This window comes from Staurois parvus, unplaced genomic scaffold, assembly GCF_062004578.1.
Source record: "Staurois parvus isolate SC_StPar_1 unplaced genomic scaffold, SC_StPar_1.0 ptg000942l, whole genome shotgun sequence".
NCBI lineage: Eukaryota > Metazoa > Chordata > Amphibia > Anura > Ranidae > Staurois > Staurois parvus.
This window is the reverse complement of record NW_028318738.1, coordinates 586,671-601,483: the sequence shown is the minus strand read 5'-3', so window position 1 is coordinate 601,483 and position 14,813 is coordinate 586,671. Positions and strand designations below refer to the sequence as shown.

General features: G+C 42.7%; 1 protein-coding gene across 1 annotated transcript in view; it reads left to right on the top strand.

Annotated features, from left to right (window-relative positions):
• Positions 1–12,027, top strand: part of LOC149441825 (uncharacterized) — a 216,114-nt gene extending 204,087 nt beyond the window's left edge. The window contains 1 exon segment of the mRNA XM_089656862.1: positions 10,255–12,027. Coding sequence (XP_089512988.1) covers positions 10,255–12,027 — 1,773 coding nt within the window.
• Positions 12,028–14,813: the final 2,786 nt, after the last annotated feature.

The window sequence follows — 14,813 nt, the reverse complement described above, 5'->3', positions numbered from 1 at the left end:
ATATACAAATCCCCCCCGTGATCTCTCTACACCCAGATATTCAACGCTCAACGTGTACCTTGCCATGACTTGATCTGGAATCCCATACACAGGCCAATCCAATCCGCTTACAATCTGAGATGAAGATGTAATGTTACATGAAGTAGTCTGCCTTGTCATATATATACTGTATACATCCGGATAAACCATTGACTAGAAGCCAGAATCAGCTTCAGGGATATGTAAAATCAATCTTCCCCAGAGGAGGGAAATGATAATAATTTATACTGCAGGTAAAATGACGTCACATCCCCTCCTGTGCTCACCAGAACCGTTATCGGACTAAACAATGTATCTGGAGATATAAGGGGAGTACAAGTTATCTGAGGAAAATGAAAGTTCTAGTTCCCAATATGGACTGTATGGTGTCAGTGATGTCAGCTTTCAGTGCGCTCACTTCAGGGGGTGTCTGTGTCCGTCTGTTGCCCCTTGTCTCCTGTCTTGTGGGGTCTTGTTTTGTGATGTGTGTCCTCTTCTCTATCCGTCTCTTACTTTTATCCCTCCAAATAAAACCTAGGCGGGCAAAGCTTATCTCTCCTCACAATGACGTCAGACTAGGTGCTATTTTCTCTACTAATTGATTTCAGTGACCTGAAGGGGGCAGTATAGGATGAGGAATTCTCTGACATGTCTTCTGGAACATGACAAGGGTTGACCTTTAACCTCGGCTGGTAAGGACATGACTACATTAGAGAGAACTGCTTTTCTGCCAGGTTTGGTGTCACACAGACTGGTACCCATGTCACTGCTAATAATGTATTACTGAAAGTGGTTGTAAACCTAAAAACACAAATCCGTCTAATCCTGCAGTTGGGTAGATTTTACCTTTACTGAGCCATTCAGCTTAGTCTGGTATCTTGAAGCAATCCCTTTCTCCAGAAATCCCGCCTGATCTTCTGAGCAGAATAAATCTGACACCAGTAGAAATATGGTGTCACCACTCCCCTTCTCCTGTGAGTGACAGGCTGTGCTGAGGAGGAGACCAGTATGAGCCTCCATGTAATACACTGCAAGGGGTGGGGGAGGGGGTGTCCTCTCCATGCTGGTCTCTGCCTTCACAAGATCCACAACTCAGCACTCATCAGCACCAGTGATTGTTCTTGAGCCGAGGCTGGAGGGGGGTATAACTGGGGGATTGTGTGACATCACATCTCCGCCTACTATTCTCTGGTCCTAAGCCACGCCCACAGACCAGCAGTTTGGAGAGCTGAGACAAGCTAAAGGAGCATTTTTCTGAGGTACACTCACAGCTGTATGTATGTTTACATTAAAATGTATTCATTTATGGAAAAAAGTACATTTTTTTTAAATATTTGGGGTTTACAACCACTTTAAGTGATTCTGGAAAAAACAAATCTAGTAATATATATCAAGTAATGTATTAATTAAGTGATTCTGGAAAAGAAAATAAATCTACCTTTATATCCTACAAAAAGATGAGTTCATTATACTGAGACTTCTTATCTCACGTCTTCTGTAACATAACAACGTTGTCATACAATGAACTCAAACTGATACTTTATAATGTTACAAACAGAATATCCCCAATATATCAATATGTATTCATTGTTAAACCATTTCATATAAATATATGTATGTGGAAATGGAATCTAGTAATATAAACCTGGATGACATAAGTAAGCAAGCATTCACTTCATGTAATACTAATAATAATACAAGTGACATTTTTGGATCAGATATTCCTGTCACATAATAATAACACCATATACAATGTAAGGTATAATATGCACTCTTTCCAGAGGGTCATGGGAAATAATCATTGTGACCAGTTCTTGTGTCCTTTGTTCAATCTAGACATGGACTCATCCATTTATCTTACCACTTGGTGTCATGTCTAGTCTTCATCTTGTAGCTGTCTGATACCACCATACCCCCCCCCAGATTTATAACCTGGGAACATAAGCTGTAACCACCTTGGAATGCTCTTAGAATCTGTGTTCAGAAACCATGAAATAGAATATACAGAACAAAATGGCTTCCAACATGTCCATGTAGAGATGATAAGTTCAGCCTTCCTGTTTCATTCTGTGAGCCCAGAACAGTTCTGCCAACCTGGTGATCTATGATTGGCTCATAACCCTGTGGGGTGGTAACCTGTAGGCACCTGGTGATCTACGATTGGCTCATAACCCTGTGGGGTGATAACCTGTAGGCACCTGCTGATCTACGATTGGCTCATATCCCTGTGGGGTGGTAACCTGTAGGCACCTGCTGATCTACAATTGGCTCATTCTCCTGTGTATCCTGATCAGATGATGATTACAGAACTCCCAATGTTGTTCATGTAATGGAGTGCACAGTGTGTTCCATCCAAGAAGGGCAGCAAGGTAGAAGCCGGCAATTACAGGCCAGTGAGTCTAACATCGGTGGTAGTCAAGTTAATGGAATCACTCCTGAAAGGAAGGATCATTGATCATCTAGAAACACACAACTTGCTGGATCCAAAGCAGCATGGCTTTACTGGGGGCAGATCATGGCAGACTCGACTGATTGGACTTTTTGACTATATCACCAATGATTTGGACCAGGGTGGTGCTGTGGACATAGAATATCTTGATTCCAGCAAGGCATGTGATACAGTTCCACATAATGATCTAATACAGAAGTTGGACAAGCTAGGACTTAGCCCTTGGGTGGTTCAGTGGATATGCAGTTGGATAAAGGAGAGATACCAGAGTGTGGTTGTAAATGGGGATCACTCAGAACAGAGAGCAGTCACTAGTGGTGTACCCCAAGGTTCTGTACTGGGACCTGTTCTATGTAATCTATATGTAAGGGATATAACTAAAGGGTTGTTGGGTAAGGGGATGTCTCTTTGCTGAGGACACAAACATGTGTAATAGGGAGGATATCCCTGGAGGTGTCTGTAACATGGAACAGGATTTGGCATTTCTGGATGATTGATCAGAGAAGTGAAAATTGCAGTTCAATGTTTCTAAATGTAACATAATGCACCTATAGATATAGATCTTTATATCACTAGAGGGGTCACCAGCAGGAGGAAGGAGGTCCTGATTCCTCTATAGAAATCTTTCTATCACTAGAGGGGTCACCGGCAGGAGGAAGGAGTTCCCGATTCCTCTATATAGATCTTTATATCACTAGAGGGGTCACCGGCAGGAGGAAGGAGGTTTTAATTCCTCTAAATAAATCTTTACATTTCTAGGTGGGTCACTGTCAGGAGGAAGGAGGTCCCGATTCATCTATATAGATCTTTATATCACTAGAGGGGTCACCGGCAGGAGGAAGGAGGTCCTGATTCCCCTATATAGATCTTTATATCACTAGAGGGGTCACCGGCAGGAGGAAGGAGGTCCTGATTCCTCTATATAGATCTTTCTATCACTAGAGGGGTCACCAGCAGGAGGAAGAAGGTCCCGATTCCTCTATATAGATCTTTCTATCACTAGAGGGGTCACCGGCAGGAGGAAGGAGGTCCCGATTCCTCCATATAGATCTATATATCACTAGAGGGGTCACCGGCAGGAGGAAGGAGGTCCTGATTCCTCCATATAGATCTTTCTATCACTAGAGGGGTCACCAGCAGGAGGAAGGAGGTCCCGATTCCTCCATATAGATCTTTCTATCACTAGAGGGGTCACCAGCAGGAGGAAGGAGGTCCCAATTCCTCCATATAGATCTATATATCACTAGAGGGGTCACTGGCGAGACGATGGAGGTCCCAATTCCTCTATATAGATCTTTATATCACTAGAGGGGTCACCGGCAGGAGGAAGGAGGTCCTGATTCCTCCATATAGATCTATATATCACTAGTGGGGTTTCCGGCAGGAGGAAGGAGGTCCTGATTCCTCTATATAGATCTTTCTATCACTAGAGGGGTCACCGGCAGGAGGAAGGAGGTCCTGATTCCTCTATATAGATCTTTCTATCACTAGAGGGGTCACCAGCAACCTCATGTAGAATACTGTGTCCAGTTCTGGAGACCTCACTTACATAAAGGTATTGATAAGATAGAACGAGTCCAGAGACGGGGAATACAAATAGTGATATCAGGAGAGACTTCAGGAACGTAACATGTCCAGTCTGGAGGAGAGAAGGGAAAGGGGAGACATGACTGAAACCTTTACATACAACAAGGGAGTGAAGAAGGTTCAGGAGGGCAGGATTTTCAATATGAAACCAAAATGAAGAACACGGGACATGACCTCCAACTAACTGGAGGAAAGTTCACAACTAATCTCAGAAAGTATTATTTTACTGAAAGAGTAGTTGATGCCGGGAATACATTTCCAGTAGAGGTAGTGAGCCAGTGACAAATCACAGAGATCATCACAATAGTACACAATGGATGGCTATGAATGAAAGACATTTATTGTGTACAACTGTCATGTGATCACTGTGATTGGTCATAGCAATCACATGGTACTGGGCTGGCCTGGTACAATGATCTGTCATCTAGTGGACACAGCAGGTGACATATCAAGATACAGCAGAGTCGCTAGACTTGGAGGACTTCATATGATGTCCTCCCAGGATGGGAGAGATCCCGCTCAGCTGTCATTCTGCTATAGGCCTGGGGGGAAGCAGTTCATTACAGGGGACACTGTACAGGTTCTATATGTAGTCTCGGGGGCCCCTGTGGAAGTCCATGTGTGGACATTCCTACCTATGATAAATGACAGGCTAAACCCACCTGGAGACTTTCTCCACACCTGGAGTGTGCTGAGTTCTTGGAGAACGTCTACACAGTGTTTCCAGATTGGCTTTATCACCCCAACGAGCTCGCTCCAGTTCATGGATGTCATCATTATGTTTGGAGGATCTCACCAGTCAGGAGCCTTTCCTGTCATCCTACATGTTCCCTTCTGAGGATTGTTCTATCCTTCCAAACAAATGTATGAAATCATGGATGAGTCCTCCTTCTATGTGATCTAGAAGATCTTCAATCACAATGTCTTTATGGATGAAGTGGATGGCCCAGTTTATATATTATTTATTGCTTTACAGCTTTATTCCCTCCAGGATTCATTCTTTATTTATAGAACCATTCAAGGAAGTGTTCTTACTTTGAGAGATCTCCACCACCATTCCTCTGTGACCATTACATCCTTGTCATTTATGTCTAACATCTTCATTATGAGTGGATTGATATATATTATTATACTTTAGGATGAATTTTTGTATTTTTTTTACCCAAAAAGATCTGTTTTGGAGGTCTCTGTTTTATTATGTATTTTGTTTTTATCTTATGTTCTGTGTCTTTAAGTCTTTTCTATCTGTAGTAAAATATATTATACAGTTGGTTGCATAAGAGTTAGGTTTATTGTTTCTTACGTTTTTTAGTTCTTTTTGATCTTCCCTGGTATCTCTGTAAGGTAGATACAATGCTGGAATGGTTATTAAGGGAAGTTTCTCGGGGCTGCAGTTCCAATGAGGTCCACAAGATGGAGATCTCATTTCTCCCCAGACAGGACTTCTCTATGGGATACAGACAGGAAGTGATGTCAGGTACAAACAGGAAGTGATGTCAGGGACAGAGAGGACATTCGGAGAGGTGAGTGGGGAGGAAGCAGATCAGAGACATTGGTGGAAGTGGCAGCAGAGGAGGTAATAAGATGTTATTTCCTATTTACACCCAGTAACCCCCCGTCATGTCCATCCTCTTCCTCCATAGTCACGTCCGTCCTCTTCCTCCATAGTCACGTCCGTCCTCTTCCTCCATAGTCACGTCCGTCCTCTTCCTCCATAGTCACGTCCGTCCTCTTCCTGCATAGTCACGTCCATCCTCTTCCTCCATAGTCACGTCCGTCCTCTTCCTCCATAGTCACGTCCGTCCTCTTCCTCCATAGTCACGTCCGTCCTCTTCCTCCATAGTCACGTCCGTCCTCTTCCTCCATAGTCACGTCCGTCCTCTTCCTCCAAAGTCACTATGACGTCTTTTATCTCCAGCAGATGATGATACACACATATATAATGTGGGAACCCAGATGAACCCCTTCAGGGGCAGAACATTCCCCCACTTTCGGGGCCGGAACATTCTCCTCATTCTGGAGATAAATTCTAGTAATATGGTCCTCAAACTGCACTGACAATAAATAGACAAGACAAGGACCATCCTGACCATACATGGCCTACAAAGGGCAATGATGACACTACACAGGCAGCCAATGGGCAATCATTACACTATGCAGCCAACACAATGATGGAGTGCCGGGGTCAGGAGTATGGAGCATAGAGCCCCTTACATTGCTGCTCAGGAGGAAGGAAACATTCCTTTGTAACAGAAAATGTATATAAATCTGAGGCACTTTTAGGAATATCTGGGGTTAAAAAATAAATGGGGCTTTATAGCGACTAAAACATTTAATATGTGTAACATTGCGCTGCTTATCTCCTCCTCCCCTCCCCTCCCCCACCTGTCTCCAGCACCGCACTCGGGGACTAGCAGGGAGGAGAGATTCCTTGCAGTGTAATGAGAACCGATTGGCTGCTCCTCAGGAAAGGGGAGTGTCCGGCTTATCCTTTCTCCCTTTCACTCCCAGAGCCATTTTTGCATTTTTTGCACATTTAAAAAATCATTTTAACCTGAAGATGACACAAAACCCCCAAATTATAGGTTTTCTAAAAGTAGAGACTTTAGAAAATAAAATAGTGATAGTTCTAATTTTTATGTCACAAAATATTATCACAAAGTCTAGGAAATGCCAAATTTCAGTAAAAAATATACTTAAGTTAATTTCAGGGCACAAAAAGCAATAAATGACCCATTTATGTGTAATAATATAAAAGCCGAGGTTGCAGCGAGTAAATAGATATCCAACATGTCAAACCTTAAGTTGTGTGTGCTGAAATGGTGACAACCTTTAGTCCCCGGTATTATCTATAGGGGACACATTTATAGCCCCTTCTAGGTCATCAGTATAGAGTACGGAGGAGGTCTGCTCCTAGAATTATCCTCTCATTCTGGTGTGACCGGCGATATGTAACGTGTATCACAATCAATGTTATCACGTGTAGGCCCTCCAGTGTGTGCTCTTACGTTGCATATATGTGGGGGAGGGGGGGCCTTAAAATTTTTTAAAGGGAGGAGTTATGTACTTGGTTGTAACTTTAATTCTTTGCATTTAAAAAAAACATTTTTACTTAAGGGGACAAAGTCCTCTATGAGATGACTTTTGATGACAGGTTCTCTTTATTGAGACATCCAGGGTCTAAAAGACCCCCAATGTCTCCCCTGTACTCCATTGGATGTAATGTAGAGCACATCGCACCGCATTACATTCTTTGCCGGCCTCGATGGTCGGGAAATCTGTCATAACGTCACTTCTGGGTCAGGACAAGAAGGGAAGTGAACGTGTCTGCTCTCCTCTGTCCCCTCTACCCTCCGACACCCACTGACCCGGGCCCACAGATGGGCAAGAGGAGCCGGGGAAGCATAGTAGATACAGGAGAGGTTCACACACACGGGGTGGCAGAGGCTGGCACCTGAAAGGAGAGCCCTGCGGCTTGCCCTCAGCAGGGATAAAGATTAAACACAATACTTGCCCGGCCCCCAGAACTACATGTCCCGGGCGTCGGGTGATGTAAAGTGACCATCTCTGCATGATGAGCCGACATTGACCTCACAGCACTGCCTCAGAGCAAACTAGTCATAGGAAGGATCAGATTTATCATTCCTTGTCTGCAGATCTAATACTCATCAAAACCAGTTCAGAGACCAAACAAACCCAACAGAGAAAAGGGGCCCCGGACCCCAAAATTGTAGTAAACACTAAACAGTCCAAACAAAATGTCTTCCCATGGGGGGAGTAGTTCTTCAATGTCCAGCAACCCTCCTATTCCCCCCTCACATCCACATCCTATTATTGTGTGACCAATACCATCCAAATCATTCTTACTTTCATTTCCCAAAGTTATCCGTCTACAAGGAGACCTGTATAGATCACATGATGGCACCAATGAGGATGGAGGAGGACCGGAGTCACATGACTGAGAAGATACTAAACCTCACCCTGGAGATCATCTACCTGCTGACCGGAGAGGTGAGGAGGATTCTGGGAGGTCACATGACATCACTCTTATCTCTATTAATAAAACACAGACCTGACCGGAGAGGTGAGGAGGATTCTGAGAGGTCACATGACATCACTCTTATCTCTATTAATAAAACAGACCTGACCGGAGAGGTGAGGAGGATTCTGGGAGGTCACATGACGTCACTCTCATCTCTATTAATAAAACACAGACCTGACCGGAGAGGTGAGGAGGATTCTGGGAGGTCACATGACATCACTCTTGTCTATTCTGGTCAATAGACCATTTTATTTTTGCACACATTTAGATGATGTCAGGTGGTTGATATTGTTTTATTTGTCTCCTGATCTGTAGGATTATGTTGTAAAGAAGAAGTCTAGTGGGGAGCCAATCTCAGGAGGATGGAGCAGAACCCAGAGCCTCACCATGGTGCCTCCATCTCATTCTCTGATACCTGAGAGGGAGAAAGAGCAGAAGATTCTGGAACTGACCACCATGATGGTCCATCAGCTGACAGGAGAGGTGAGCGGTGCCGGGAATTCTGGGACATTCTCCAGTAACAGACAAGGGATGTGTCTGGATGGTGACTGTATCATTGTGTGTGTCAGGTTCCTATAAGGTGTCAGGGTGTCACTGTCTATTTCTCCATGGAGGAGTGGGAGTATTTAGAAGGACACAAGGATCTCTACAAGGACGTCATGATGGACAATCAGCCGCCCCTCACATCACCGGGTAAGAGGAGACTTTATTGTAAAGGAGAGAGCAGTACGGAGGATCCACCTAGATCCCCCATCATCTGATAAACACATAGAAACAATGGATTGGGTCTCAGGAGATGGGAGACAGCGGTATTGGACCTCTGCAGCTTGTCTCATGTGGACATCTAGGCACCACTGCTTGCTGAATACCAATATTATGAGGCCTGACCTTTACACTGTATAATTTATTTTGTACATTCCATACTCCTGACCCCTGCACTATATACTCTGTTGTACATTACATACTCCTGACCCCTGCACTATATACTCTATGTTGTACATTACATACTCCTGACCCCTGCACTATATACTCTATGTTGTACATTACATACTCCTGACCCCTGCACTATATACTCTATGTTGTACATTACATACTCCTGACCCCATGCACTATATACTCTATGTTGTACATTACATACTCCTGACCCCTGCACTATATACTCTATGTTGTACATTACATACTCCTGACCCCTGCACTATATACTCTATGTTGTACATTCCATACTCCTGACCCCTGCACTGTATACTCTATGTTGTACATTACATACTCCTGACCCCTGCACTATATACTCTATGTTGTACATTACATACTCCTGACCCCTGCACTATATACTCTATGTTGTACATTACATACTCCTGACCCCTGCACTATATACTCTATGTTGTACATTACATACTCCTGACCCCTGCACTATATACTCTATGTTGTACATTACATCCTCCTGATCCCTGCACTATATACTCTATGTTGTACATTACATTCTTCTGACCCCTGCACTATATACTCTATGTTGTACATTACATACTCCTGACCCCTGCACTATATACTCGATGTTGTACATTACATACTCCTGACCCCTGCACTATATACTCTATGTTGTACATTACATACTTCTGACCTCTGCTCTCCCCCCTCCCCCCACTGCTATATATACACATAATATGTATTCTCTTTTGTTCCCCCATTTCCTCCCAGCTGGACATTTTATAATGGATGATGTGATTGGAGCACAGACTTTTACATGGTGATAATAATGTGATAACATCCTCCAACTTTGGACCCTTAAACAGAAAGTGATAATGAGGGAGGAGTCAATACCCCAATGATGGTGGTCTTCAGGATCAGTCCAGTCTTCATCTTGGTTGTTCTCCCCCCATCCTCACTCTCTGACCTCTGGTGGGGCTCAGCCCCGCTGTTCTTCATGACTAAATCATGGAGTAAATAAGGAAGTGCAGTACTTCTTGTGTTGGGAAGATGGCGATGAGTGATAGAGGGGGTGGGGACCCTCGTCCTATAATCCCCTCATCACTGTCCCTCCTATAAAAGACAGTTCTGGTTGTTTCTTCACTCTCTGACTAAGGTCCATGAATAAAGAAATGACCTGGTAGGAGATCAGAGGAGCCATTTCCTAGTTCCCTTGAGGGTGGAATTGTAAGCTCCTCAGAGACCAAGCTGCCTGATGTGGGCGGAGTCCTGGTTTGGGGGAACCAATCAGCTCCTGTCTAGTAATCCTCTTTGTATTTTAGTCCATGGCCGGGAGATGAGGAAAACCTCCGAGGATTGTCTCACTTTGTCTCCAGACTGGAAAGTAGAAGATGAGGACATCACACAGTATAGTCCAGGAGAAAACCCGGCTCCCTCCAATGTCCATCCGGCACCACCCAGTGTAGATGGACCATCGGATTCCTCGTATCCTGAGGAACCTCAGACTGTGCGGGACCGGGCCGGCCTTCCAACAGGGAAGAAGTTCTCCTGTACTGAGTGTGGGAAATGTTTCCGTTATTAATTTGGTCTTAATAGGCATCAGAGATCTCACACGGGGGAGAAGCCATATTCCTGTCCTGAGTGCGGGAAATGTTTTTCACAGAAATACGGTCTTCACACACATCAGAGATCTCACACGGGGGAGAAGCCGTATTCCTGTCCTGAGTGCGGGAAATGTTTTTCAACTAAGTACTATCTTTACGCACATCAGAGATCTCACACGGGGGAGAAACCATATTCCTGTCCTGAGTGCGGGAAATGTTTTTCACAGAAATACAGTCTTCACACACATCAGAGATCTCACACGGGGGAGAAGCCGTATTCCTGTCCTGAGTGTGGGAAATGTTTTTCAACTAAGTACTATCTTTACGCACATCAGAGATCTCACACGGGAGAGAAGCTGTATTCCTGTCCTGAGTGTGGGAAATGTTTCCGTTATAAATTTGGTCTTAATAGGCATCAGAGATCTCACACGGGGGAGAAGCCATATTCCTGTCCTCAGTGCGGGAAATGTTTTTCACAGAAATACGGTCTTCACACACATCAGAGATCTCACACGGGGGAGAAGCCATATTCCTGTCCTGAGTGTGGGAAATGTTTTTCAACTAAGTACTATCTTTACGCACATCAGAGATCTCACACGGGAGAGAAGCTGTATTCCTGTCCTGAGTGTGGGAAATGTTTTTCAACTAAGTACTATCTTTACACACATCAGAGATCTCACACGGTGGAGAAGCCGTATTCCTGTTCTGAGTGCGGGAAATGTTTTTCATGCAAGTCCCGTCTTTCCATACATCAGAGGTCTCACACAGGGGAAAAGCCGTATTCCTGTCCTGAGTGCGGGGTATGTTTTTCAGCGAAGGCCAATCTTCAGAAACATCAGAGATGTCACATGGGGGAAATGCCATATTCGTGTCCTGAATGCGGGAAATGTTTTTCAGTGAAGTCCAGTCTTCAGAAACATCAGAAATCTCACACAGGGGAGAAGTCATATTCCTGTTCTGAGTGCAGGAAATGTTTTTCAGATAAGTCCAATCTGTACATACATCAGAGATCTCACACAGGGGAGAAGCCATATTTCTGTTCTGAGTGTGGGAAATGTTTTTCACAGACATCTGATCTTTACAGACATCAAAGATCTCACATGGGGGAGAAGCCGTATTCCTGTTCTGAGTGCGGGAAATGTTTTTCACAGAAGTCCAGTTTTTACTCACATCAGAGATCTCACACGGGGGAGAAGCCATATTCCTGTTCGGAGTGTGGGAAATGTTTTGCAGAAAAATCAAAACTTGTCAGACATCAGAAGTCTCATGTGGTTGAAAAGCCATTTTCCTGTCTTGATTGCAGGAAATGTTTTTTGAAGAAGTCCAGTCTTTACACACATCAGAGGTCTCACACGGGAAAGAAGCCACTTTCCTGTCCTGAGTGAGGGAAATGTTCCTGTTAGAAGCCTTCCATAACCTAATATCATTACTAACATATGTATGAATGTGTTGGATCTTAATAAAATAATTGATTTATTATATTTCAATTTTTCTAGATTTGGAAAAGTGAGATAAACAGACTATTGTTAGTCTATGTGAATACATATGTATATGGATATATATTTTGGGTTTGTTCTCTACATTCTAGTAACATGTGGTAGTAATTAGTCATGAATTGGTTAGCTGGCTTCCCTCCCCCATCTCTGTGGGGAGGAGCTAAAGTTTCACTAATAGGAGAATTGTAAGAATCTATTTCATACATGGTAAGCATACACATTTTATACTGTAATATTTCTTGATTAGTATATTTCTATATGATATAACTTTTATATTAAGATTACTTTTGGGAGAATATATATATATATATGTGTATAGTATATATGTGTAACACATCCCATCCCCCCTGACTGATGGAATGTCAGTGAAGGTTTGATTAGAGGTCCCAAGGATTCATTTTCAGACTCTCTCCTAGGGGAGGGGAGAAGACTGAAGGTTTGTTCTATACATCTGTCACCAGATATTATTGTGGGACTATAAGAACCAGAGAGGAAAACCAGCCAACTTTTAGGAGAATTGCTCCTTTATAGAGCAGAACAAAGACTTTTTGGTGGCACACTTTTTAGAAGCTGGGCTGAGGAGACTACAGATTCACACAAACAATTTTACATACAATTTTTTTCTCAAGAACATAACTATATTTTTGGACATTATCTAAACATTCTGAATTCCAATATTTTATTTCTAATTGTATGCAATATTATTATTAAACACATTTTTGAGTTTATGTAAGAGTTGGAAGGACTTTCTATTTTGGAGTTTTCTCATCAATACAAGTTTTAAGGTCTTTTTTTTTTTTTAAATAATGTTATTGGGAAAGTTAAGGCAGATCAATGTACAGTGGGGATCGAAAGTTTGGGCACCCCAGCTAAAAATGTGTATTAATGTGCATAAAGAAGCCAAGGAAAGATGGAAAAATCTCCAAAAGGCATCAAATTACAGATTAGACATTCTTATAATATGTCAACAAAAGTTAGATTTTATTTCCATCATTTACACTTTCAAAATAACAGAAAACAAAAAAATGGCGTCTGCAAAAGTTTGGGCACCCTGCAGAGTTAATATCTTGTACTGCCCCCTTTGGCAAGTATCACAGCTTGTAAACGCTTTTTTGTAGCCAGCCAAGAGTCTTTCAATTCTTGTTTGAGGTATCTTTGCCCATTCTTCCTTACAAAAGTCTTCCAGTTCTTTGAGATTTCTGGGCTGTCTGTCACGCACGGCTCTTTTAAGGTCTATCCATAGATTTTCAATGATGTTGAGGTCAGGAGATTGTGAAGGCCATGGCAAAACCTTCAGTTTACGCCTCTTGATGTAATCCCCTGTGGATTTCGAGGTGTGTTTAGGATCATTATCCATTTGTAGAAGCCATCCTCTCTTTAACTTCAGCTTTTTCACAGATGGCATCAAGTTACCATCCAAAATTTGCTGAAATTTTATTGAATCCATTTTTCCTTCTACTCGTGAGATGTTCCCTGTGCTACTGGCTGCAACACAACCCCAAAGCATGATTGATCCAACCCCATGCTTAACAGTTGGACAGAGGTTCTTTTCATTAAATTCTGTGCCCCTTCTTCTCCAAACGTACCTTTGCTCATTCCGACCAAAAAGTTCAATTTTAACCTCATCGGTCCACAGAACTTGTTTCCAAAATGCATCAGGCTTGTCTATATGTTCATTTGCAAAGTTCAAACAATGATTTTTGTGGTGAGGACGTAGAAGAGGTTTTCTTCTGATGACTCTTCCATGAAGACCATATTTGTACAAGTATCTCTTTATAGTGGAATAGTGTACCACAACTCCAGTGTCTGCCAGATCTTTCTGGAGGGATCGTGCAGTCAAACGTGGGTTTTGAATTGTTTTTCTCACAGTCCTGCGAGCTGTTCTGTCTGATATTTTTCTTGGTCTTCCAGATCTTGCTTTAACTTCCACTGTTCCTGATGACTGCCATTTCTTAATTACATTCCGAACAGAGGATATTGACATCTGAAAACGCTTTGCTATCTTCTTATAGCCTTCTCCAGCTTTGTGAGCGTCAACTATTTTCAGTTTCAGTTTTCTAGACAACTGCTTAGAAGAACCCATGGTGCTGATTGTTGGGGCAAGGTCAGATGAGTCGGGGCATTTAAAACCTTTGAGATTGACATCACCTGGTCTTCCCAGACGATGATTGAGAACAATCCATGACACTGGCAGGTCTCAGCTTTGCAAAGGGGGCAGTGCATGCTATAAATTCTGCAGGGTGCCCAAACTTTTGCAGACGCCATTTTTTTGTTTTCTGTTATTTTGAAAGTGTAAATGATGGAAATAAAATCTAACTTTTGTTGACATATAAAAATGTCTAATCTGTAATTTGATGCCTTTTGGAGATTTTTCCATCTTTCCTTGGCTTCTTTATGCACATTAATACAAATTTTTAGCTGGGGTGCCCAAACTTTCGATCCCCACTGTACATACAAATATGGATTACAGTCCGAACATAGACACAATATGCAGCATCCCGTTTTCAAGACGGGCTATGGGTTTGAATCAGGGTGGATTTGATTTAAATCACGATTTAAATCCTAGTTTTCTACATAAAGACTAATTCTTGCTGGTATAACTTTAATATACAAGTAGATGAAGATTTTTAGAATAACAACTTTTCATATTAGTTTTTTTATCCCCAGTTTAATAGGTTCATCATTCTTATTTG